The sequence below is a fragment of the Mobula birostris genome, chromosome 7 (genome assembly GCF_030028105.1).
Source record: "Mobula birostris isolate sMobBir1 chromosome 7, sMobBir1.hap1, whole genome shotgun sequence".
Taxonomy (NCBI): Eukaryota; Metazoa; Chordata; class Chondrichthyes; order Myliobatiformes; family Myliobatidae; genus Mobula; species Mobula birostris.
Window position 1 is genome coordinate 160030598 of NC_092376.1, and position 27892 is coordinate 160058489.

Sequence of the window (27892 nt, forward strand, 5' to 3'; positions counted from 1 at the left end):
ACTGGTGATTACTTTTATGGAAAAAATAACTCTGGAGGGCCAAAATTCAAAAGAAAAAAAAGAGTGGATTCCTCATACACAAATACTATTTTTTTGATGGAAACATCTTAGTTTTACCAAAACTGCATTAATTCTTTAGACCTCTTTTTTCAAATAGTGTGCAAAGCTATTTGCAACCAGACTGGAGTTGATTGGGTAACCTGTCCATCAGTCAAACCAATTGACTACACTGCATGGTTAGGGTCTGTGAGTTGAGGGCATGCTATTTTGCTGCTGAAGAATGGTGACACTTGCGGGCTTCCCTCAGCACAATCTTTGCTGATTCAAGTTGATGCAATCACTGCATTTCACTGTAAGTTCCAATGTACATGTGACAAATAAAGCTAATCTTTAATCTTTGCTCAAGGGACTGGGACTGAAAAGTGTCCAGCCGTTATTAGAAAAGTTGTTGAATTTTTTTGTTATGAGTTCTGTTTCTTCCACTCCACAAGCAAGTTCCCCTTTCTGATTAAATTGACATTATTTGTTGCCTCTTCCATTGAAATGTTGCTGGCAAGCTAGTGGGTCCAAACAGTTACCAAACTGCAGGTGGCTGCACCAGAGGACCAAGAATTCTGCTAACTCCTAACCTGAGCAAGACAATTTAGGTAATAAGGTTGTGAGAAAGCTTACGGAGATCTTTAATGAGGGGGCTAGCAAATAGATTTCATCTCTGGACACAGCAGTCATCTGGTGTATCCTGGACTACAACAGGAAGGCCAAACCTATTCACAGCCCACCCTCAACATCCACCACTGATGAAGTGCTGCAGCAAATGGTATGGCCATGCACTAAATTTTCTTTCCTCTTTTCTATAATTAATTAATTTCTCACATATATTACCATGCACCTACCTGGGTCTCTGGTATAATGGGGTTTTGCCCAGGAGAGGAGCTAAAGAAAGTTGAGAGTGGAGAAGATACAAGGATTGGCTCTGGTCGCACAAATCCACTCAAGTCACAGCTTGGAATGGTGTTTTCCTCTGTCTTCATAACCAGAGTGTTCATAGCATAGAAAGTGTTCCAGGGAAGCCAGACTGTGCGTTCCTGGCTGAGAAATGGAGCACGCTCGAAGTGTAATGTAAGAGATGCACCACCATTTGCAATTAAATCAAACCTAAGGAAATACAAATCAGGCACAATTTTAGCAAAAGCCGGCCTGAAAGAACCACAGCATTGGTTCTATCACATAAACTCCTCCCTTTGGCTAAGGCACGCTAGCTCTTGACAACATAGTACAGTTTCCTACAAAATAAATGAGAACAATAAGCTGATTAACCTTATTCTCAATGGTCCATAAATCCATAAGAAATATGAGCAGAAGTAAGCCATTTGGCCCATGAGGTCTGTTCCTCCATTCCATCATGGCTGATTTATTATCTATCTCAACCCCATTCTCCTGCCTTCTCTCCAAAACCTTTGATGCCCCTTTTAATAAAAAAACCTCTGCTTTAAATATTCCCAACGACTTGGCCTCCATAGCCATCTGTGACAATGAATTCCACAGATTCACTAAAACACTGGCTAAAGAAATTCCTCCTCATCTCTGTTCTAAAGTGACATCCTTGTATTCTGAATCTGTGCCCTATAGTCCTAGACTACCCGCACCCCCCACTGTTGGAAATATCCTCTCCCCGTTCGACTGCTTTGGGTATGGAAAGCCCAGAATGAACACTGTAAAGTAGGTAACACTCACAACACGCTGGAGGAACTCAGCAGGTCGGGCAGCATCCGTGGAAATGATCAGTCAACGTTTCGGGCCTGACAAAGGGTTCCAGCCTGAAACATTGACTGATCGTTTCTATGGATGCTGCCCGACCTGCTGAGTTCCTCCATCGTGTTGTGAGCGTTGCTTTGACCCCAGCATCTGCAGAGTATTTTGTGTTTACTGTAAAGTAGGTGTGCATGTCTGCTTGCCTGCATTCGGTGACTGGGTTCCTGAAATCTTCCAATGTATTGCATACAAAAATGATGTACTATGTATTAGCGCAGACACGAGGAAATCTGCAGATGCTGGAAATTCAAGTAACACACAGAAAAAATGCTGGTGGAATGCAGCAGGCCAGGCAGCATCTGTAGGAAGAGGTACAGTCGATGTTTCGGGCCGGGAAAGGGTCCTGACGAAGGGTCCCGGCCCGAAACGTCGACTGTACCTCTTCCTATAGATGCTGCCTGGCCTGCTGCGTTCCACCAGAATTTTTTGTGGTGTTACTATGTATTAGAATCGCCAAGCTTTTGCTTATCACTTGATCATACAAATAGGATCTTTCAGAGGAACAGAGGAATTACAGTGATCTTTAAACATTATGGAGCGATGTCGCACCATTAAAGGAGGTGCCACACAGCTCCAGCAATCCAGGTTTAATTCTGACCTTTTCTACTATCTGTGTGCAGTTTGCACATTCTGCCTGTGAACCTTGAGAGGAACCCTTGTGGCTTCCGTCCACATTCCAGAGAAATTTTGGAAGATTAATTGGTCAGTGTAAAATACCCCTTGTGTAGGTGTGTGGCAGCAAAAATGGGGGAAGCTGATTGGCATATGAAAGGGAATAAGTAGATTATAGGGGAAAGTGGAAGGATGGGATGGTGGGGAATGCTCAGACAGCCAACATTGATTCAAAGGGCTGAACAGCCTCTTTCTACATCATAAGAGAGAGCTTACAACAGATAAATTAATTATTTTCTGTATATTTTATTTATCACTGGGTGAGGGGGCTTGATTTTTTACATTTTGTGCTGCTAATGTATATACGCTGTATTTAACATTGACTGCATGCTTTTGGTATTGTTTGCAAGTCTGATGATGCATTGTTTTATTAAAGCTGAAGTATTACATAATACAAGGTACTGAGATAAGAGCTGTGTGTCCCTTCAAGGTGACAGAAGACTGATAGCTATTTAGAAAGACTGAGGTCAATTTGGAAGTTAATTGCTGTTGGTAAGGAAAGTTTGAAGATCGTCAAGTATTTCTAAACTCACAGATCGTCAGAACAAAATAAAACCATTGCAATCCATTAGTAATTCATGTCTGAAGTTTGATAGACTAACAATTGTTTTTAATCTTATTAAGTCACCCATAGCATTTCTCATAGTCAGTGAAAGAAGAACTCGAAGTTATCTACTTTCCTTTATAGAAAGGTAAACACCCCAGTGAAATGGGTTGTAGTGTTTTGTCTATAAAATGGTCTTCAACAACATAAAAGAAGAACATAGGGTAACATCACCATAACAAGCATCAGTATTTTAAATACATAAAATAAAATTAGTGGGAAGGAGTGAAAATGCCATTGTGTCTCTGATATCCCAGATCAAAATGTTGGTTGAATATGTACCAGACAGAACAATCTGAGAGTTGAGTGTAAAATCATGAAAATTTGAAGTTATGGGGGGTGGTTGACTGCCAGCAGGATTTTGGAATGAAACATCTACAGTTCTTTCAGAGAGTCTGGTGTGAGGTACAGCACATCAAGCAAGGGCTATGGCTTCAGCTGGCCTCATAATTCCCATTTAGGATGACCGCATATGAAGGTTACATAAGGTGACTTGCCACAACAGCTGTTGGAGAAGGGCACTGGTGAAGAGAGGGCAAAAAACTTCGGCATAAGGATGCCATGTGTATAGCTGAAAAGAATCTGTATGACTTCAGTAAAGGTCTGAATCAAGCTGGGAAAGGCTGGATACTGGGCTGAAAGCAAAGAAATGGAAGAAGGAGTTGGCGGTGATGGACCTCCATGTTCCCGTATAGTCTAAGGAAAATGTCATATATCTTGATAAAGGTTCCTAACTGTAAATTTTTGCATGTGCTTGACTGATACACACAAGACTGAGCTTGATTATGTTGGCAATATGAAAGAAGAATCCAATAATAGTCAGCCAATTTTCACATATGAGCCAGACAACGAGCCTATATAAGAAGCTAAAGCCCTGAACTATCCATCTTCTTCCTGAAGAAAAACTTAGAAAATAAAACTTAAGTATCTAAAATGATTGGAACAAGACATCTAAGTGACTCTTTATTTTCCTATAAAATTCCCCAACAAGTTGTTCGCTTCAAGAGTAATTACAGTTGGACAAAGTGCTGACCTTGCCAACAGTGATCACAGTCTCTAAATGGATAAAACAAAATTATTTAGTGGGTGAATTAGATAGTTAGTGTCCTTGAAGGAGGGACCTTGTAGCTTGAACTAATCCATTGAAAATCAAATTTCTGACTCACGTTCCATCCTGTCGGGTAATTGTGTATCCATACTGGGGATATTTGACAAATGACACGTTTACTCCAACTAATGGCGTTCCGTCCTTTGTAAAGACTTGTCCTCTGATTAGCGAAGCTAAGCTGTGAAAGAAAACAGAAGACCACATTGCAATTGCAAAATGTCTTTTAAACTAAATGACAAAACAGCAAATGAAGGTTTGTGGTGAAAACACGATAAGCATTGCAAAGGCAAGATGTCATTTCATAACAGTGACTCTTTGTTCTCCTCACTCCAATATAAATATGCCAACAGATAGATGGATTCTGTGAATGTGAAAGTCATTGACTTGCAGGTAGGTTATTACTCCAAGAAAGTGAACAGCGCCTACGGATTCTGAATCTCTCAAGAGGTTTTAGTAAAGAATGACCAGTAAAGAAAACAGTAGTGACATCAGCCTGAGCAGAGGAAATTGTGCCAGTTGTGGAACAGAATGCTGTGTGCTTCTTGTGGAAACGCGAGCATTTCCTCCATAACTCCAAAGGAGTTTGAGCTCCTGCACAAGTGTGTGAAAACATCAAAGACTGGGACTTATTCTGAGCTGCTCGCTGACTATTTCCCAGCAACGCTCTAACATTGAATGTCTCATGGAATCTTGAAGAGGAGGGCAATCTTCCTGCAACTCTCCAGCAGTCACCTGGTTTGCCGGCTCAACCTGCACTAAAAAGACTGGAAGTTTTTAATGGTGTGATTAATTTTTAATGATTTTTGAGTGTTTATGTATACCGGTAACTTATACCAAGATGCAAAACATTTAACAATTTTGATGGACAGTTAAGCATGAGGGGATGGCTTAAATGCCAGTGAAAGCATTTCTGAAGGTTTGTTCAAATCTACTGTGGGATACTACTTATGGTTGGAAGGACTTGTGTATTGACCATGTTCAGGAAGCTGCCACCAGAAGATCTAGTCCGGGAAAATGTGGACCTATTGGGTAAAGGAAGACTGAGTGTGGACAGCTCATCGATGACGAGACATTCCAGACTGTTTTTCTGAAATGCTGTTTCTTCTTGTACTTTCCATTGCTGCTTAATGTTAAGAAACATATGCCTAATATTTATATTTTATTCTGTAGTATATTTTAACCAGTCGACTTTCAATATATTTAAGATGTTACCACCATTCGGGAACTTTTGAGATATCCACTGTTCCTTATTCCAGGGTATCTAGATATTTCTCTCTTTACTGGTAATGGAGCACAAACCTCTGCTGAATTCTTTGTGATTACATTTAAAAATCTATCAACTGAACCTACAAGTTAGACTATTCATTTTGTTGGAGCTTAAGGGCTGTTATGAAGATTCAGGTAATATGTTTCTTAACTGAATTGAATTAATTTAAATGTATTTAACTGTTTTCAACTACTTTGGGCACAAAGAAATAGGAGCTGGGGTAGGTGACACGGTCTTTCAAATCTGTTCTATCTTTTATTAAGATTGTGGCTGAACTTCTACATCAGCATCATTCTCATGAATTATCCCACAGTACCATGCAAAAGCTTAGGCATATATATGTATATAGCTAGAGTGCCTAAAATTTGCACCTTGCTATAGTGATTTTATGTATTGCACTGTACTGCTGCTGTGGGAAAACAACACATATTATTACATTTGTGAGTGATGATAAATCTGATGCTGAAATGGCTCTCCATTGTGGGCTGAGAGTGAGAAGCGGGGTGGGGAGAGGGAAATCTTAGATGAAAGAAGGAGAGAGGAGAGGGAGTGGCAAGCATTGGAGAGACATTCTGTAATGATCAATAAACCAATTGTTTGGAATTAAATGATCTTGCCTGGTGTCTCAGGGCTGGGTGTGTCTGCACCCATGCCAACCCCCCCCCCCACCCTTGGCACTCCTTTCCTAACACCTGTCCCACAACCCTCCTGTCGTGCTCCATCCTCGCTATTCCCAACATCCTTTGCTCCCGCCAGATAAACAAACTCACTGTCTGCTCTTTGTTGAATGAGGTTTACAGGAAGATGTTATTTCCTGCTTGGCATTGCTGCCTTCCACACCTCCAATAGTGCCCTTAGGTCAATTGCAGGGTCATTACAAATACAGCACTGTGCAAAAGACTTAGGCAGCCTATACGTGTCTGTGTGTGTATATATATATATATATATATATATATATATATATAGAGAGAGAGAGAGAGAGAGAGAGAGAGAGAGAGAGAGAGATACACACACACACACGCACACACTGTGAGGGTCATGTTTTTTGACTTCTCCAGTGTGTTCAACACCATCCGCCCTGCTCTGCTAGGGGAGAAGCTGACAGCGATGCAGGTGGATGCTTCCCTGGTGTCATGGATTCTTGATTACCTGACTGGCAGACCACAGTACGTGTGCTTGCAACACTGTGTGTCCGACAGAGTGATCAGCAGCACTGGGGCTCCACAGGGGACTGTCTTGTCTCCCCTTCTCTTCACCATTTACACCTCGGACTTCAACTACTGCACAGAGTCTTGTCATCTTCAGAAGTTTTCTGATGACTCTGCCATAGTTGGATGCATCAGCAAGGAAGATGAGGCTGAGTACAGGGCTACGGTAGGAAACTTTGTCACATGGTGTGAGCAGAATTATCTGCAGCTTAATGTGAAAAAGACTAAGGAGCTGGTGGTAGACCTGAGGAGAACTAAGGTACCAGTAACCCTCAGTGTGGACATGGTGGAGGATTACAAATACCTGGGGATACGAATTGACAATAAACTGGACTGGTCAAAGAACACTGAGGCTGTCTAGAAGAAGGGTCAGAGCCGTCTCTATTTCCTGAGGAGACTAAGGTCCTTTAACATCTGCCAGATGATGCTGAGGATGTTCTACGAATCTGTGGTGGCCAGTGCTACCATGTTTGCTGTTGTGTGCTGGGGCAGCAGGCTGAGGGTAGCAGACACCAACAGAATCAACAAACTCATTCGTAAGGCCAGTGATGTTGTGGGGATGGAACTGGACTCTCTGACGGTGGTGTCTGAAAAGAGGATGCTGTCCAAGTTGCATGCCATCTTGGACAATGTCTCCCATCCACTACATAATGTACTGTGTGGGCACAGGAGTACATTCAGCCGGAGACTCATTCCACCGAGATGCAACACAGAGCATCATAGGAAGTCATTCCTGCCTGGGGCCATCAAACTTTACAACTCCTCCTTTGGAGGGTCAGACACCCTGAGCCAATAGGCTGGTCCTGGACTTATTTCCTGGCATAATTTACATATTGCTATTTAATTATTTATGGTTTTATAAATATTTATTATTTATGGTGCAACTGTAACGAAAACCAATTTCCCCCGGGATCAATAAAGTATGACTATGACTACTATATACCCAAGACTTTTGCACGGTACTGTATATCACTTGAAATTTTTTTAATATTCAAAAATCAATTGAGCTCTCTTTGGACCAAAAACATTGACTGAACTACCACAATTCCTTGGGTCTAACAAAAATCCAACGAATCACCACCTACTGATGGTGGTACAACTTCTATTTTCATACCCCAGATGGTCTTCCCCTTATTTATTTATTGAGATACAGCATGGAATAGGCCCTTCCAGCCCTTCAAGTCGAGCTGCCTAGCAACCCCCAATTTAACCCCAGCCAGATCATGGGATAATTTACAAAGTATCTTCTAACCGGTACGTTTTTGGACTGTGGGAGGAAACCAGAGCACCTGAAGAAATCCCACACATTCAATGGGGAGAATGTGCAGTCTTCTTACAGATGACATCAGAATTGAAATCCAAACTACGATAGCCCAAGCTGTAATTGTGTTGTGCTAACCACTCTGTCACTGTAGCGCCCATGCCAAGATTGTCATCCCTTGTTCTAGACTTTTTTGCAAGGATCAACATCTTTCCAAATGTTGAGTCCATAATGAATTTTGTTTTATTTTTTCCTTTTTCAAAAATAATTACAAAATGTTACATTGGTGCATTTATTGGTTAATACATTTTCAATGTTTGGACTGTTTATTAACTTGAAGGTATTTTCCAGATATTTGATAGCTTTGATGACTGGTTCTCTCTGATGAAGTGACAGCTCATCTAGCTGCTAAAACAATTCTTAGGGACTTATAATCAGGAGACCTAGTACAGGCCTCTGCTGGTTAGGTTATAGCAGGCCTTGATGAGGAAATTTTCATTGGGAATCAGCTCATGAAAATGGATGTATGATAGCACGTACGCAAGATACACAATTCACCACTCTGATGGAGTTCTTTTCTCTTGGGAAACGTGTATTCATCCAGCTTGTAACTGAGGACCTTGTAATCTTGGGTTTATAATCTTCGTTTAATAGGATATCAAAAAGTAATGCAAATATTGGAAATCTGGTTCACTCTAGGAGACTCATGTAGCAATAGTTTCACACAATTTATGAATATGAAAATTTTCTATCTAATCATTAGAAAGCAATGAAAGAAACACATCCCTTATATCAGGTTGTAGAGTGTGGTTTATCACTCATAACTGTAACTGATAACCAGCTCCACTAGTTATCAATGTATAGAGATGACAACAAAGTTTGTAACTGTAATTTTTCTTAGACTTTCATCCTACCCTTTAATTATTGTGCTTTTTAAAATAAATAAGCTGATTTAGTGTATGCATGGAGAAGTACAACCATTATATGACTACATCATTCTCCATGGAAATAGATAAAATTGATCATTTTATACAATTATAATGGTAGCCTTATTCAATCCCAATTAACGTTTACTTTTTTCATGTACCAACAATCTGCAACATACTAATTTTAATTCTAAGCTTCCCATAACACCCAGAATCAGACAGGCTAATCTACATTTGGTCGATATTTCTGGATTCAGTGACACATCATGTGTTTATTTGGTGAGGCCTTCTTTCTTAAATCTGTACTGTATTTCCATTTACCCAGCCATCTTAACAAATGTATGGTGTGACTGGGAAGTAAAGAGAAAGCCCTCTTCATCTGCACTTCAATTTACTGGCTTTATCATGTACCTTCATGTGATCTCCGTTGATTTCGGAAGGCAACAGATTGTCATTACTCTAGATAGTGACTCAGGTTTTAACTGACAAACACACTTACTGAACGGTAAAGGAACAAATGAATATTGCAATGACTACAATTATAGTTATTGAGCTCAAGTGTCTTTTCAAGTAAGTAGAAAATAACAATTGCAAATACTGCTCTAAACCGTAATGCAATATCCATGTGGTGCATTTTGTCACTTTTCACAGAAATTATCTGTCTTTATTATATCTGGCCAAAAGCTTCAGGCAGATTCCCCATTTGAATTAATCAGACTGAGAAAACGTTTCACACAAATAATTGAGAAAAAACAATTTAAATAAATGTTAAAATCTATCCTAAAATTGCTCTCACTAAACATTATGAACATAAGGAGGAGTAGGCTATTCAGCCCCTCATTTCTGTACCACCATTGAGTAAGATTATGGCTGATCTTTCTCTTCAGTGCCATATTTCTGCTGCAACATGAGAAATCTTTGTTCCCTTCATCAAATGTATATCAATCCTTGTTTTAAGCATGCACTCAGTGGCCATTTTATTAGATACAGGAGTGGAAAATGGTCTGGTCTTCTGCTGCTGTAGCATGTCCACTTCAAGGTTCAAGGTTCACTGAGAGATGCTCTTCTGCACACCACTGTTGTAACACGTAGTTATTTAAGTTACTGTCACCTTCCTGTCAATTTGAACTAGTCTGCCCATTCTCCACTGACCTCTCTCATTTACAAGGTGTTTTCGCCCACAGAGCTGCTGCTCACTGGATGTTTTTTTTGTTTTTCACACTATTCTCTGTAAACTCTAGACTGTTGTGTGTAAAAATCCCAGGAGATGAACAGTTTCTGAAATACTGAAACCACCCTGTCCAGCACCGACAATCATTCCATGGTCAAAGTCAATTAAATCATATTTCTTCTCCATTCTGATATTTTGTCTGAACAGCAACCAAGCCTCTTGGTCATGTCTGCACGCTTATATGCATTGAGTTGCTGCCAAGTGATTGGCTGATTAGATATTTGCATTAACAAACAGGAGTACAGGTGTACCTAATGAAGTGGCCACTAAGTGTATATAGTGACTGCACATCTTCAAACATCTTAGAATAGACAATTTCAAAGCTTCGCTTTCTTCTGGATGAAAAATTTTCTTTTTACCTTTGTCACAAATGTCCAGATTTTTATTTTGAGACTGTGACCACTGGTCCTAGATACCCAGCCAGGGGAAACATCAGTCCTGCATCTATCTTGATAAGCCCTCTAACAGTTTTGCACTTTTCAATGAAATCTCCTTTCATTCTTCTAAACCCAAGAGGGTACAGACCCAGTCCACTTAATCCCCAATGATGAAAATCATTGTGATTGATGAAAATGGACACCTAGGTTTGTTTGAACACCAAAATGTTTTAATCTCTCACTATTTTAAAATACTGTGTCTTTTTATTTTTTCGACTGAAGTGGATGGCCTCAGATTTATCCATATCGTAATCTATCTACCATGTTTTTCCACACTCTCTTTACCTGTTGATAACCCTGTGAAAGCCTGCTCAACTTAAATATGCCATTTATTATTACTTTACTTTTCTTTATCCTATGATCAATCTTTAATACAGAACAGTATGCTACCCTATATTCAGTTAACCTCTTGCATAGTATCTATATAAGAGCTTTTGAAAATCCAAGTACACCACAACAACTGGTTTCTCCTTGTCAATTCTTATTGCTACAAGTTCAATAAAGTTTAGCAGATGGAACACAATTACATCTCTTTCAGAAATCCACATTGACTGCTCAGTCCAGTTGTAACAGTAGTGTGATTATGCAATTCGATGTGATGTTCTCCTAAGGGGTTGTCTATTGGTGGGTCCTCAGATGGCTGTAGATACTGATCCAGGATCGACATACTATCTTCAATTCATCCAATTATTATTTCCGAAGTGCCCTGGTTCTCAATCCTTGAGAATAGATACCAGCATTTTCCTTTGTACTGATGTCAGGCTAATTGGCTTATTGCTCCCTGTTTTCTTTCTCCCTCTCTCTTTGAAGTTGTTGAGTTTACATTTGCTGCATTCCCCAATCTGTGAGCACAGTAGGATTCCTGTCTGCAACTTAAAACATACTTTATCTTCTTAGTTTTCCAGTTCTATTGGAGGTTTCTTGACCAAAACATTGACCTGTGATTCTTTCTCCCTTGATGCTTCTAACAATTTCTGTTTCTGTTTTGGATTTTCAGCATCTACAGAATTTGTTCTTTGCTCCAAATATTCTCTCTTGAACTGTAGCAATCATTAGCCTTACCCAAAGATATTAGTTCTATTTTGTGGCTTATTTGCATCCTGGCATAAGATCCATAATGTTATCTTGATATGATGGAAATGGAGACTGCCTCATTCATCAAAGATGGTCCAGAGGATTAGGATGTCTGAAATTGATTCACAGTATTCCAAAAAATGTGCTGCTTTGCAACTGAAGATCAGGTTAACTCAGAATAATGTGATTTTGTATACACTTCAGTGTTCTTTAACCACACTGAGAAATAAATTTACTTTTTCTTTTGGCAGGATGTTTAGTCTCGCAGATTATTTTTCATCTGGTAAAAAATTCCCCAAACAATGGTAATGGCAACACAACTGTCCAATTCATCAGCAGTAAGATTGTAAACTTAAATAGAGTGAAAAAAATACCTTTCTCATTTACTCACAGAACAAACAAATTTTACTAATTCTGTATCTCCTGAAATTCTACTATTGAAAGGATCAACACTCATTGCATTCTTGGTCCCCATTAAATTCTGACGCTTCCCGTGATTTCAAGTATGACCTATGCATCGAGATTCCTTCCACTCCACCCGCCGCCCCCCCCCCCCATAGAGATTGAGGTCACGGTCACCTTTCACTTTTAGTGACAGGATTATTTCAGGCAACTACTACTTTTTTTTGCCACATCTTGTTCTATATTGCTACAATTGGGGGCTCCAAACTGAAGGAAAGGAAGCTGAATTTACTTTTCCTTCAGCTCACAGGAGCAGACAGAGTGATGTAGCCCTATGTTAGCTTTGGATGTGTTCACATGCAGGAAATCCAGAATTCAAGCTCCGAATCAGAAGTGGCTGTCAATTTTCCTTCGTCAAGAGTCAATCTCCTCTTTGTTCTTGGCGTTAAGTATTCCCTAAATTATAAACTTCACCAATCCAACTTATCCATACAGTACATTCATTCAGGAAACCATTACTTCTGGATTTGCCTTTCAAACATAATACTATCTGTTGTTTCTCCTGATCTGAGTGAACAGCAAGAGAAATATATAATTGCACTTGCAACCGTGACAGATACGTAATCTGTTTACCAGGTTACCTTTACAAGATCTGAACTTTACAAGATGCACTATTGTAAAATTATTGTAAAACTTCCATAATTATTCCTGTAACTAAAGCTTCATTCACAATTAAGTTCGACTCCAAAGCCGCGTTCACAAATGATACTTCCATAAGTGCCTGCTTAAATCAATAAAAGAAGATGTTCTTTACCTTTCATTGAAAGGGTTTGCCCCAGGGATTATGTGTGTTCTGTCTTTGCCCACAAGAAGTTTAATGCGATCGTAAAACGATTTCACAACTTGAGTAGAAAGTGCCCATTGGTTCTGCTGGATGATGTCAAGTGGGTCATGTGACCCATGGCAAAGCGGGTTAGACTGGCAGATAGATTGAAGGCAGCAGTCTGGATCCATGCAATCTATCAGTCCATCTGTATTAACAGAAACAAGAATAATACATTTATCCAGCCTATGTCAAATTCAGCTTAGCAATAGGATAATCTTGTTTTGTTGGCTTCCCATGAGTGAAGAGATTATGGGCTCAGTCACAGCAGACAACATTAGTGATGATCAGTTCTCTTTAAACTTTTCTTTTTTTTTAATATACATGATAGAGCAACAATTGTAAATCCTGTTTAAACTTAGCTAACTAGTCTAATGCACTTGAGAGAAATGTACCCCTGTACTGTCACTGTCAAAACTGCGTAGAGGCAGAATGTTGTTATGTGAACCGTAGCTACATCTGCATTGTCAAAGACACATATTTTAAAAGATTCTGTCCCCTCAGGAAATTTCTGTCTTCAACTTCAGGCGCATATTAATGTCTGCATAGCATTATTGAAAATCAACCATTAACTCTTGGTTCTATAGTAACAGTGGGGAGAAAAACATTAATTGGTCATTGCTGTTGATGTGTCTTCAAGCTGCATAAAAAAACAGCAAGGCATTTTTAAGTAACTAATTGCAAAGTGGTTTGGAATGAGTCTGAAAGATCTGATAGAATGTCATTTTAGTGTGAGTGCCTCTTTGACATACCACTGAATGGTTGGAGAGGTTTTATGTGACTTATACCAAGGTTTCTGCCAATGCCATTGTCGCTCCTTGCAGAAAATGCGAGAAACAGACTCAGACTCCAAATTTCCAACTCAAATCAAAATACATCACTTCTATAAAGACATGTACATTAACTGCATAAAATAGACATGCAAAATTTAGGATAAAGCTGACCCCAGGTAACTGGAAGGACAAGTTAGCAGTGGATTTAGCAACTATTTTTTCATTGTGTTAATTAAAATAAATATGTCAAAAATTACTTCTACAACTTGTTATATCAAATAAAAAGCAAAACAAAAATCAACCCCGTAATTAACATGGTTTTCTGTAAAAGCTCACCCTTTAGATGAAGGTTCATTTATGTTATGTTCCTTCAAATCATTTAAAGTTAAATAAATTACTGTAGTAATTATGAATTGAAAGGAAAAGCAAATTGTTAAAACTAGTAAACATAGCAGCATGGGATGAGGTATGCCTCTACCTGCTTCTGAAGTTTATGAATATGCTGGATCTTGTAATAAGGTAAATAAAACTGTAATAAATATCAGACTTTAAACAATCCATTAATTATTTTCTATGGTTAATGTGACAAGAAATGGTGAGTGATTACATGTGGCCAATACATTGATCTGGACAGCAGGCTGATTGGTGTTGTAGTTATTTTTGTTCTGGATTGTTATTACTGGGCAAAACCAGCAAGGGCTTCATGCAGCGAGACACTTAGTGGACTCCTCATCTGCCCATTTTATTCACATGAAAGTCTCCCAGAGAGACCGTCAGTCAACATAAGCACATTTATCTGTCAGCCAGCCCCATCAGAAACACAGTTGCACAGCAATCTCCAGTAAATTAATCTGCCACTCAATTCTACATTTATCTTGCAAACAATCAAGTAGTCATCAAACTGTGAAGAACTGCCACTTCAGGAAGCAGTATGCTGAAAATGTGATCTTCTAGCCTCCTTAGACAGCACCATCAGCAAACTTGCAGAGGTGTTCAATCAGCTACAAGGAAGACTTGATGTTCTCAGGCACAACCATTGCCCCAGAGAATTGGAATCACATTGGTCTTGTTATTTACTCATGAACATTATTTTCAGGCATAAAACTTAGTGTCTTGTTTGACTGCAGCATTGTATTCCTAGTAAAGAAGGATCATCATGATTTAATTTAATCAGTATCTTCATCAGCATTAACGTTTTCCCGAGCTTATTTTAAAATTAGATGCCCAGCGTCACTTGGGACTCTAATCTTCAAAGATGAACTGACCTCACTTCCCGGCAATAGAGAGTTACAAGACAGAAGCAACCACACTCAGTGTCACACTTATCAATGAACCAAGGGTGAGGCTTTGATGAAGGAAGGCAGGGCGAATTTGGATGTTTTTTTCTTTGCTCGTTCTTGCTGTGTGAGGTTCAGCAGTTCTACTCCCTTGTGCTTCAAGCCTCAGTCACCTTGGCTTCACACCTGTCAACATCTCAGCAACTTGCTCCCAGCAAGATGTGCAATGAAGGTATCGCTCAGAGCTTTGCCAGGATTCATAATTCATATGTCAGCCTTTTAATTAATGGAAGATTTGTAATCCTTGTGATTCACAAGGGTAAATTATATACAAGTTGATCATCTAAATATTTGATCATGTCTGATCATCACATTTTCACAATCAACATCAGGAAAACCTGCAAGAATCTTTGGATGTGAATATTGCTAAATTTATTTCACAGTGAGCACAACTGAAAACAAAGAAAAAAGGTTTAATTCAACATATTTATGCTATTGGCAGTGTTTTAAGTCAAATGCTTCTAGCATTGGTATACCAATACTTAACAGCACAAAGTGATAGGACAAGGGGTTACACAAAGAACAGCAGATCAAAGTTAATAATTTAAAACAATTTAATGTTAGGAAGTACTGAACAGAGTCTCATGACTATTGACAAAAAGGAGGAATGCCTTGAACCCATTGAGCACACCTGTCAGTCCCTTTCCTCACTTCACTCTTTACTCCTTGTAATCCATTCTCCCTTATATACACAGTGGCCAATTTATTGACTACCTCCTATATCTAATAAAGTGGCCACTGAATGTACAGTATGTCATGCTCAGCTGCTGTTGTAGCCCATCTGTTTCAAAGTTCAATATGTTGTGGATTCAGAGCTGCTCTTCTGCACACCACTGTGGTAACTCACGGTTATTTGAGTTATTGTCACTTTTTTGTCAGCTTGAACCAGTCTGGCAATTCTCCTCCAATCTTGCTCATTAACAAGGCATTTTCATCCACAGAACTTCCACTCACTCGATGTTTTTTAAAATTCTTGCACCATTCTATGTAAGCTCTTGAGACTGTTATGCGTGAAAATCCCAGGAGATCAGCAGTTTCTGAGATAATCAAACCACCCTGTCTTGCATTAACAATCATTTCATAGTCAAAGTCACTTAGATCACATTTCTTCCCCATTCTGATGTTTGATCTGAACACCAATTGAACCACTTGAATGTGTCTGCATATTTTTATGCACTGAGTTGCTGTCACATGAGTGGCTGATTAGATTTTGCACTAATGAGCAGGTGTACTGGTGTACCTAATAAAGTGGCCACGGAGTGAATCCCAGGGAAAAATAGTTGTGAAAACAAAAGTAAAGGTTGGGACTTCAAAGATAGTTTGAAGTTATTTTGATTTACTTATTATATAAAATCAATCAAACATTTGTAACAAAGACTGAGAATGATTGAATAATGAAGAATTTGTTCAGTTTTTAATCAGAGTAAGAAGGCTGTGAACCAAATGTCGTTACAATGATCAATGATGTTATGGTTGGATGGGCAATTGGAGGCAAGATATTGTGTACTGCCTCTGGTTTCATTTAAATTAATAGTAGAACTGAAATCTCTGTAGCAGAACACATATTTAAAACATATGACCGGGATGGAAATTTCTTCAAAGATTCCCCTGTAGTGAAAATGCAGCTTTAATTTAAAACTCTAAAAATTACAAGAGGTCTTCTATAATGGGAGAGGCATTAATGGTGCAAGAGGTGTAGTCATGAAAAAAATAGAAATGGCACGGAAAAGACTGGATATACAGATTAACACTTAGGTAAATAAATTCCAAAGCGTGATAGCTGAGGGTACCTTCTTGTCAATTGTAAATGGTCTTGGTCTTAGCACTGGTTTATAATTGGTGCTGGGTTATTATTGTCACGTGTACTGAGGTGCAGTGGAAAGCTTTTGCTTTGCATACCATTCAGACAGATCATGTCATACTTAACTACACAAGGTAGTAGAAAGAAAGCAGAATGCAGAATACAGGAGAGAGGGAGAAGGTTCAAGAGTTCCAAACCATTGAGTGAATTGTAAAATATAAACCGATTCCTTCATATCAAATCATGAAGCACTGGAGATCACAATTAATAGATGAAGGAATAAAACTGAAAATCCATTGAAATAGAGAGTAAGGTAAGGGGGCTAGAAACCAAAAGAGGTTACTTTGGAATGAGAGATAATGATGTTATTTGCTCAGCAAGGGCATAGGGATAGTTTATTTTGAAATAAAATTCTTCTTTGGGATGGCAGAACAGTTTATCTGCAAAAGGAAACTTGAAGATACAATGAAACAGTTCAGAAATAAAAGTGAACTAAACCTAACAGCGGAATTCTATTGTTCTTATGATCTCTGTTTCATTGTTTGCTGTGATAACACATTTAGGACGGGCCAATGATGATACAGAATTTTGGAGTATGAACACTGTGTTATAATTCAATGCTCAGTTTCTTAAATAACTGTTTTCAAAGAGTTAAGGAGTTCTTTGCTGAGAAAAGTGGTGACATACAGAGTGGACTCTGCACCACGCACATCTCAGTCTAATACAACATGAATCCAGTTCCCAATTCATCATGGTGGGTTGGAAGGACTGGGTTGTAACATTCTGAGATTCATGACTTGGAACACAAACTTTCCCCACTGTGGACTCACCTCCCTCATTGTCTTTGCCATCTGTACAAGATGTCTCCATTGCAACACTGCATCCTGGTCCTCGCCAGCCTGTCTGGCAGACACAATGCCAACTGTTTTGGCTGAGGGTACACATCCCATTGCCATTGCACAGATCAGGACAGCCATCTGTTATTGAAAAAAATGACATTTAAAATAATTATGAATGATAATTCAGGTATAAGATCCAAAATACCTATTAGTACTTCTTAACAGATCAGAAACCTGTAAAAACATTAAGGCAGCCAAATATATAAGAGGGATTACTTTGCATCTGCCAGTCAGTATTGTTTGAACCTAACCTTTAGCTGCTGAAGCTATTCTCTGATTTGATGCTAAAAAGGATAAAAAGGGTTGTTAGTATTTATTAAACAAAACCTCCGAGGTAATGCCTTTTGACCATAGGGTAATCCATTTCGGAGTGACACATGAAGAAACTAAACCAATTTTGCAAAGCTAATAGGTTACCTAATGAACCAAAGGAAAAATTAAGCAGTAATTTTCAATCTTTGTGCCACAACTTCATTTTGCAGTAATTAGATGAAGCCCCCAAGATCCTTGTCAAATGGTACCTCATTGACCATTTTTCTCTCTGGTCCAGTATTCCGCTGTTATCTCTCAGTTTAACAACATGAGTTGGGCTAGTTCTCCATGTGGGAAATGAAATATTGCCCATATGATTATACTTCATTGCAGACTAGGATGATGAGTGTGGATAGATCATGTTGATGCCTATTGCATCTGTAGAATTATTTTACTGCAGTTTCCTACTATTTCAGGAGTACAAAGAGAAAGACTAAACTCTATTATGCTGAAATATTTTTAATGGATGAAACCTTTGCTGAATTCAAAAATCACTTTTCATTTCTATTGTACCTTTGATGCAGCAAAGCATCTCAAGGTACATCAGGGGAATGTTATCAAACAAAATTTGTTATTAACCACTGAAGGAGATATAAGGGCTCTTGACAAAATACTTCGTTGTAGTGCCTTAAAGGATGAATAACAAATAGAGTGGTAGGGATGTTATCGAAATAATCCCACAGTTTGAGAGTTTTCCAACTCAAGGCATTGCCGACAATTGTGGACCAATTTTGAGGTTGATCATTTGGGAGACTCTAGATATCTCACAGAGGTTTGCAGAGTTGGAGGTGAATAAGGGGAAACTTTGATCCAATTCTGTTGGACCAAGCCTGTTTGTAATATAGTCATGATTTTTGAATGGTATAGAGGAGAAATCGATGCTTTCTGCGTCCGTTCAAGAAGAGTAGAGTGAGCTGGCTCAATGACTTTTTCCCAGCTGGACTCACATCTAATGCGATGAAGTGCTTTGAGAGGTTAACTCCCACCTGAACAAAAACCTGGACCCACTGCAATTTTCCTACCTCAACAACACACACAATCTCAGGATCTCCACTGGATTTTGGACCACTTGGATAACAGAAATATCTATATAAGGCTGCTGCTTATTGATTACAGATCAGCATTCAACAGCATTGTCCATTAAGTACTATTCAACAAGCTTCAAAACCTTGGCCTCTGTACCTCCCTCTGCAACTGGATTCTTGACCTTTTCATCGGGAGAGCACTGTGAGTATGGATGGATGCTAACATCTCCTCCTTGCTGACTATCAACACAAGCACATATCAAAGATCAGTGCTTAGCTCACCGCTCTACTGTCCCTAAACTCATTACTGCGTGGCTAAGCACAGCTCAAATGCCACCTAGAAATTCACCGATTTTTTTGTTGGCAGAAAAGCGACAAGGAGGCAAGCAGGAATGAGATAGACCAGGTGGTGTCGAGTGGTGTCACAACAACCTTGTACTCAATGTCAGTGATTGTGGATTTTAAGATGGGGAAATCAGAAGAAAACCCACCAATGCTCACTCAGGGGTAAGCAGGTTCACATCTCTGGGCATTAGCATTTCAGAGGATTTATCCTGGGCCCATCATATTAATGCAATCATACCAGCAGGTATACTTTATGAGGAGTTTGAAGAGATTGGGTATGTCACTAAAGACCTGCAATCTTCTAGAAATGTACCACAGAGAGCATTCTTGACTGGTTGCATCATTGTCTAGTATGAAGGTGCCAATGTACAGGATCAGAGGGTTACAGACTCAGCCAGATCCATTATTGATACATTTCCCCACCATTAAGGAAATCTTCAAAAGGTCACGCCTCAAGAAAATGGCATCCATCATGAAGAGCTCTCACCATCTGGGAAATGCCCTTCCTCAATACTACCATCAGGAAGAAGGTACAGGAGACTGAAGGCCCATACTCAGTGCTTTAGGAAAAATTTATTCCCCTCTGCCATTAGTTTTCCGAATGTTCCAGGAATACTACCTTGCTCGTCTTCTTTCAGACTACTTGTTTATTTATTTAACTTTATTGTAAAGTTTAATAATTTGTTATGCCTGCACTGTAGTGCTGACATAAAACAACAAAGTTCAGAAGTTATGACAGTAACGATAAACCTGATTCTTATTTTGATTGTGCATTGGAAACAGGTTTGCCAGTAGGATGTCATATGCTAATATCCCTTGTACTTACAATCATAAAGGCATTGATTGCTACATCACAAAAACATGCCTTTTGGCCCATGTAGTTCTCGCCAAACTGTATTTCTGCCTGGTCCCATCAAACTGTACCTGGATTATAGCCTCCATGCCCAACCTACCCACTTACCTATCAAAACTTCTCTTAAATGCTGAGTTGAAAACACCATATTCGTCACTTCTGCTGACAGCTCATTCCACACTCACACCACCCTCTGAATGAAGAAGTTCCTCCTCAGGTTCCCCTTAAATATTTCACCTTTCACCCTTAACCTACAACCTCTAGTTCTAGTCTCACTCAACCTCAGTGGAAAAAGACTGCTTACATTTACTCTACCTATACCCCTCATAATTTTGCCTACCTCTATCAAATCTCCCCTCATTCTCCTACGTTCAAGGGAATAAATTAAAGCAGGAATAAGTCACAGTTTTGTAAGTCTGCTCCATCAGAATCACTTCAATGTAACACAAAGGATTATTCTGCACTGAATTCTCTCATAAGCAGTAATTTATCATTTTTTTTTCATATCAGCTCAGTGACTACCCCTCCATGTCCAGAATTCTAATGATTTATCACCCAGTGAGTGACGATATTGTTCTTCCGTTTAGTTACAAATGACTTATACCTTATTCTGAAATGGTGACCTCTGAATCAAGACTCTTCAGCCAGGCCAAACATTCTCCCTTTTGAGGATTGTATGAATTTTGTTAGATGCATTTATATCTTCTAGTCTCTTAAACACCAAAGGACACAGGCCAAAAAAGATAGAAATGGGACCCACCAGATCTGACAAGACTGTTTCTTTGTGGCTGTTGTTTTCAAAATGATTGCACGCTGTAGGAAGATCATTACAGTATTTCTATCACACCACAGCAATTGAGAAAAATATCTTAAGTCCAGCTGGTTATGGCATCAAGCAATTTTAGCACTGGGCATTGTGAGATGTTCAGGTTATTTTCTTACTGGCTTGGAAAAAGACCACCACCCCCCCCCCCTCCATTCTGCTGATAGAGCAGGGACATTGTGTTACTTTGGCAAGACTAATTCTGCTTTCTCATCTAATATAGTTCCATAATCCTTGAAACCATTTTAAAGTTAGTGGTTGGAGTTTGAGTTGCTATTTGCATGGAATTAAATATTTTAATTAAATCATTTGCTCAATTTATTTTTAATTGTGAGACATAATGGGGTGACATGGTAGTGTGGTGGTTAGCACAAAGCTTTACAGTACAGGTGACCCAGGTTCCATTTTGCTCCTGCCGATAAGGAGTTTCTACGTTCTCCCTGTGAAAGAATGGGTTTCTTCCTGGTGCTCCGGTTTCTTCCCTCATTCCAAAGACGTACTAGTTGGTAGGCTAATTGGTCATTGTAAATTGCCCGGGATTAGGCTAGGAATAAATTGGGGGATTATTGGGCACTGCCTTATTCTGAAATGGTGACCTCTGAATCAAGACTGTTTAGCCAGGCCAACCATCCTCCTTTTTGAAGACTGTAAGAATTTTGTTAGATGCAATTATATCTAACAAAGGGCTGAAGGGCTGAATGGCCTGCTTTGCTCTGTATCTCAATAAATAAATAAATACACTCTGTGGCTGATTCCTGGTGATTACTTTAGGTATCCTGGAAGACTGCTGAGTTAAGACAGACTTTATAGAATTTTTAGATGGTAAGATAGAGGTGTGTCATAGATTGAAAAAGGTCTAGCACCAAGTATAGCAGCTGAATCATTGATTAGTGAAAAAGATGATAGACCCAGTCTCAGACAAAAGTTGTTAATGGACCCACTAAGTTATACCTTCCATTTCAGAGGCTATTTTTTTTTTCAAAATTAAGATATAGAACTTCTTATTGAGAGGTAAACAGATACCATTGTATCTCCACATAAATAATGCAATAAGGAAAAAAAATTCCTATGTTCCACAGAAACAAATAAAACCAAGTAATGTCTCTTCAGCTGCTATGCAGGAGAGTAACAAATATCAAGAAATGCTCTAAAAAGACAAAACTTTGGAAAGGCAAACCTTTTATATTTCAATGTAAGCAACATGATGCATTCTAAAGTGATGACTGACTGAGTGAAATCAAACGTGAGTGAATTGAGGTAACAGGTAATTAGCAATGCCGAGAATCCACAATGCATCTGGTTAATAATGAAACCAGACTCACATAGCTGAAAGACTGTGTTGGGGCTTGATTTCTTTCTTCCCCTTCCTTCTTTGCTTGCCTTTTTGTCCTGGTGTCTGAGTGTGGTGAGCAGAACAGATCAGAACTGAAAATCTCTCTAATGGCAACAGGGTTAACTTTCATTTGTGAGAAGGAATCAAAAACAAACTGGCACTGAAATGACTTCCATGGAAATAAAAATTCAGAGAGCTGCTGAGCAGTCTGCTGAGTGATTATTGTCCATTTACACAGATTTCATACAAAGTCAAAAGTTTTCCCAGTGCTTTGTGAATGGGATCAAATAATTCTGATGAACTGACTTGAGATCAACAGCAAGGGAAAGCAAGTAAGGGTGCTTCCAAATGTAGGCACCTGGACAGAAGGTTTATTGGAGCCTGGTTAAATCCTGCCATACCCATTTGAAAGAAGTTGGGTACATATATATGTATATATACAAATGTATATGCACACACTGCTGAGTAGGAGCCTCACAATTCATTTGGGACTTACAGTTTAATTTTAACTTTCCAGTCACAGTTCTGGTTCTCCTTGGGTCAGAAAATTAGAAGTATAAAAGAGATGGAAGCTGCCAACTCTATCAAAGGTGTCTTCTCAACATTATTACCAAACTAGGACAGCTGCTCTCAGTTCTCCAGCAACCGACTTGCTCTCCTAATTGCTATCATTTCCTCCATCCTCTCCCACAGTTTCCCTGCCTCTGTTTCTGACTCCTGATATTGTGGGGCTGCATTCTCCCCTCACAAAAAGAAGTAATCTTCCCCACATTTCAATTCTCTTGTCACTCTATTTCCCACCCTGATAGCCATTCGGACTGTCAATTTGACCTGCAGTTGGATAGAAAATGAAAGAAGACATTTTAATGAAGCCTGCTTTGCCTATGGCCTTTCTGGGTTCTTAGACAGTTTTTAACCTTCCCCACCTGCTTCCCACTTCTCCATAAATATCAAGGCCACTGTAACTTTGAACCAATGAAGTCTTTGATAAACCTTCTATCAAGGAAACTGGTGTTGCAATTTACCATCTGCCACAGAAACCATTCAACACTTATTCACATTTCAGGAATCTTGTTATCCCCATAGCTACAACGAATATGACATTTGTGGCAATTGAATGAATTGTCTACAGTGTGGAGGAAATGTCATTACAAATTGTAAAAGACTACTACCAGTTCTTTATCCCCAAAGCATACTTATATTGTTGACTTGGTTTGATTAAAACAAAGTGAAGATAGTTAATGGAATTCTTTTTGAGGTGAACATAATAACCATTACAGATCTTCCAAAAAACATACAGATATAGAGGCACAGTGATAAACCCTTAAGTGACTTTGAATGAATTTTGAATTTCCACACTGTAGTGCACAAATACATAATAACTATGGATCACATTAGTATGTGTAAGTAAGACCAGCCAGGTGGTACTTCAGAGAGTCATAGACTAACCAACGGCATAATTCAGCTCAATGTGTTTGTGGATTCAGGCTTCCTTCCACATTATGGCAAAAGAAAAAAATCAGAGGAGGTGCTGAAGGTCCTGTGTGCCTGGGTGTGAGAGAATAAGTCGCAGGGATACAGGGAAATAAGGAGTGGGTGAATGGGACTAATGTGATTGCTTCCCTCGTAACCACCATGGATCCGATGAGCTTGTACGATAACATAATTTTGAGAGGTGTACATAAGTCACAACCACCGACATTGAGTTGGGGTTACACTTTAAGAGGCTGGTCTGACGTGATGATGTTACCATGTAAAGAATTTTTAGCAAGCTTTTGTGTTTGGGTTTTGGAGTTCAATAAAATGTGTTATGGGTTTCATTTAGCTTTACATGCACCACTTTGTTTTATTTGCAGAAACCTACACTGGCTTTCCTGACAGGTGAGTCTGGACATGGTTGTCTCCCATGGGTCCGGCTGGGGCTGAAAACTGCTCCAAAAGAGGACCTGCAGTCACCCGTGGCTGAGTTGGTATACGGCCAAGTAATTTCATTCTCGATGCCATAGCTACCTGATTGGCTCCTCGACAGTGCTCTGTTGTCCTCATTAAACTTAATTCCTCTGCACCTATTTGTACCTCTCATCATGGCATACAACACTCTTGGATTGCGGTTGAACTACATTCCGCCTTGTAGATTTTTGTCCACCAAGATGCACACCAACATCCTCTCAGGCCTCCTTATGAATGGGGAGAAAGACTTTTTATCATAGGTAAGAGAGATAAACCTGAATGCACTTCAGTAGGTTGCCTTAAACCGGCCCACCAAGATCTGGGGTATTCCATTGCTATACCCCTGTTGTTATAATATGACAACGAGTGTTGGATGAGCCGGAAGCCTCTGTTCTTCCCCTGCCCATGTAACACAGGGCCCCTGCTTGGCGGCTAGTCTGAGCTTTAGACAGGCTCACCATGGCGATTTCAGTGAATTCTGGGGGTGGGAGCGTCTGTGTACCATATCATGATTGGTGGAAATGTACATAATTCACAACCACTGACATTGAGTTGGGGTCTCACTTTAAGAGGCTGGACTGATGTGGTTGACATCATTACATAAGTTTTAGCGCACTTTTGTGTTTAGGTTTTTGGAGTTCAATTATATGTGTTACAGGTTTCATTAAACATAAAATGCCTCAGTTCATTTTATTTGCAAAAACCTACAAGCTGAATAGATCCCTACCACATTGTTAGAAGTACCAGTTAAGTAAGATAGGAAGACCCATCAGAATATAACAAGTCTCCTTTTCTGAAAGAACAGAGGAGGGAGACATTGTCTGCATGCACAATATGGGCCTTCTTGATAAGAAGGTTGTAGCGTCAAAGAGCACTACAGAACAGAAAGAAGGTTTTTGACTCATCTAGTCCACGCAGACCTGCTTTTCTGTCTTGACTCATCTATCTATACCCGGACTATAACTCTGCATACCCCTCCCATCCATTTACTTATCCAAACTTCTCTTAAATATTGTAATTGAACCTGTATCTACCACTTCTTCTAGCGGCTTGTTCCACATTTGCATCACTGGAGTGAAGAAGCTCCCCCTCAGATTCCTCTGAAATATTTCACCTTTCACCTGAAACCTATGTCCTGTAGTTCAAGTCTCACCAATTTCAGGGGAAAACCCTGCATGTGTTTACCCCATCTATATCCCTCATAATTTTGTACAACTTTGTAAAATCTCCCCTCCTATGCTCCAGGAAATAAAGCCCTAACCTACTCAACCTGTCCCTATAACTCAGATTGTAAAATCATAGATCCCCATCAAGACAAAATGACCTTCATGAACAGCAACAGTTGAGAGAGACCAAATGATACATGATTCCTAACACGGGCATGGATCGCATTAATGAACGAATCTTAATCCATTTAATTAAATTGTTCACTACGACTGCTTCTAGTGATGTTCAGCTCACCTTGACGTACTTTGTGAGTAAATGAAATTTATTTCTGCGTTCCTTGTACGTGCGTGGATACCCACTGCTGGAGGAGATAGCTGGGGGCACCTTCCACTGTGGTTTACCCACAACAATCTGACCTGTTCTTGACACACAGATGTATCTTCCTACCATCAATCACACTGATGACAAAGCAGATGGATTTCATAAAATTTAGGGGCTTTCATCTTGTGTAATGCAGTCGCTGTTTCTACCATGGCAGCCAAAGTGAAGTTTGTTGGTTTCAGTCCAACATGGGGAGTGTGCTTCTAATGATGATGCCCTGTTCAGTTATATGTGCAATGAATTTTCAAAAGCTATGTTCACTTGATGTTTTCTCCCCCTCAGGTCAAGCTCTAAGACACATTTCTTGGTGCAAAGCACCATAACACATTTTTGAGGTATTTTTGGGCGATTTTACAGTTTTTTGAAGGGATCTGACTGGATGTTAAGAGTGAAATGAGGTGCACATCTTAAGCACCAAAGGATGTATCTCATTTCTAGGCAATTGCCTGCTGACCCAATCTGCTAAAATCAATCATTTATCAAGAAAAAAAAGCAAAGATTTATCTGGAATTGTATAGCAGTGAGCTCACCCTGATAGTAGAAATTCCAGCAATTTTCCAAAAACGGTTTCAGAACACCATCACTTATTTGTTAGACTATACTCTTTGTTATGCTGTCCTTTTTCTATCTCTCTACTAATCTGACTTCCCTCATTGAATCCACTGAGAAACAATTCATTCCCAGGTCTGCGTGGAACATTTGCTTGTGCTACCTTCTGACCACGTTTCAAAATGCTTGGCACCTTATCTCCCCAAACTCCTTCTTTTAATATATGTTCATAAATCCATTAGGGTGGAAAGATCACAATGCTGCATTGTCCTCCGGAACTTAGACCTGTGCTTCAGTTTAAACCATTTCAAGACATTTGTCTATGATTGTCTTTCATACTCACTATCCTCCCACCCATCCAAGCCCCAACAATGTTAAGATCTAGTGTGTGGTAGATTGTGTACTCTTGTCTTTAGATCCATTTAGCTTCAAATTCAGTTTTGTTTCTGAAGTTACTTACATCATATATTTGATGAATGTAACTGATTGCAAAAAGCCAACACTTTCTCATCACAAACTGCAAGGCAGTAACTGTGATCAACTATAGGAACTGTGGGTCCCTCTCTCACTCTGCAGAGGACTAATACCAACTTAACTTTGACCCACTTGTTTGCACTTGTCCAAAACTGAAATTTAAATTTCAAATTTCTTTGGCTGGCTTCACACAAAATAAGAAATAATTAATGAGGTTGCTAAAAATATTCCAAGTTCAGACAAAAGAGAAATTACAACAAAATTATGTGAAGTCAAACACCAGTGGTGTCCTGTTAAATTCTGTGCAATTTCACCTAATCATATGTATCTTGGCAGCAACACTATAGGAGACTATGTAATTCATCAGCCTTGCAGAAACCTTCACTATCTAATCCTAAGAGTAGATCTGACCAACATAACCCCATGAACAGTAATGAGAAATGATAAAATTGAAAAAGAAATTGCAGAGATGGCAACAAATAGAATAATTGAATCAGGACTAGACTACGTTATGAAGGAGTCTGGAACTCTGAGTACTCTTGTGAACTTATTGATTTGGAAGTAGAAAACTGTGGCAACCCAGGTCAGCAATAGACATGTGGCTTTTATTTGCTTCCTTTATTTTAAGTTTTTGTCTTTTTTTCAAGTAAAAGATAAAAATAGGTAAAAGTAAAATGAATGTAAGCCTATGACTATCTACCAGTAGAGTATTCCTAATTCAGAAATAAATCCCTAGAGATAAAATAGTTTCTTTTAGAACAGAGTTGACAAAGAGATATAGAAAATAAAGGCAGAATCTTTCACTGGCTATTTTGAAAATCACTACAATTCTACTTCAGTTTTAAAAAAAATCCCTACCTAAGTATTGCTGTTTCTTTGGACGCATAATCATCATTTCTTCAGCATAGGGGCAGATGAATAATAGCTCAAAGTAAATTTATTATCAAAGTACATATAAGTCACCATATACTACCTTGAGATTTAT

At 39.2% G+C, this 27892-nt stretch overlaps 1 protein-coding gene across 4 annotated transcripts in view; it reads right to left on the reverse strand.

The window, feature by feature from the left end:
• The window catches only part of tenm2a (teneurin transmembrane protein 2a), a 588582-nt gene that overhangs the window by 91513 nt on the left and 469177 nt on the right, over nt 1-27892 (reverse strand). For all 4 annotated transcript variants that reach the window (XM_072264025.1, XM_072264023.1, XM_072264022.1 and 1 more), the window contains 4 exons: nt 17627-17773; nt 12817-13033; nt 4255-4374; nt 894-1155 (listed from right to left, as the gene is read on the reverse strand). In XM_072264025.1, the coding sequence (XP_072120126.1) occupies nt 894-1155; nt 4255-4374; nt 12817-13033; nt 17627-17773 (746 nt within the window). The remainder of the gene's footprint in view (nt 1-893; nt 1156-4254; nt 4375-12816; nt 13034-17626; nt 17774-27892) is intronic.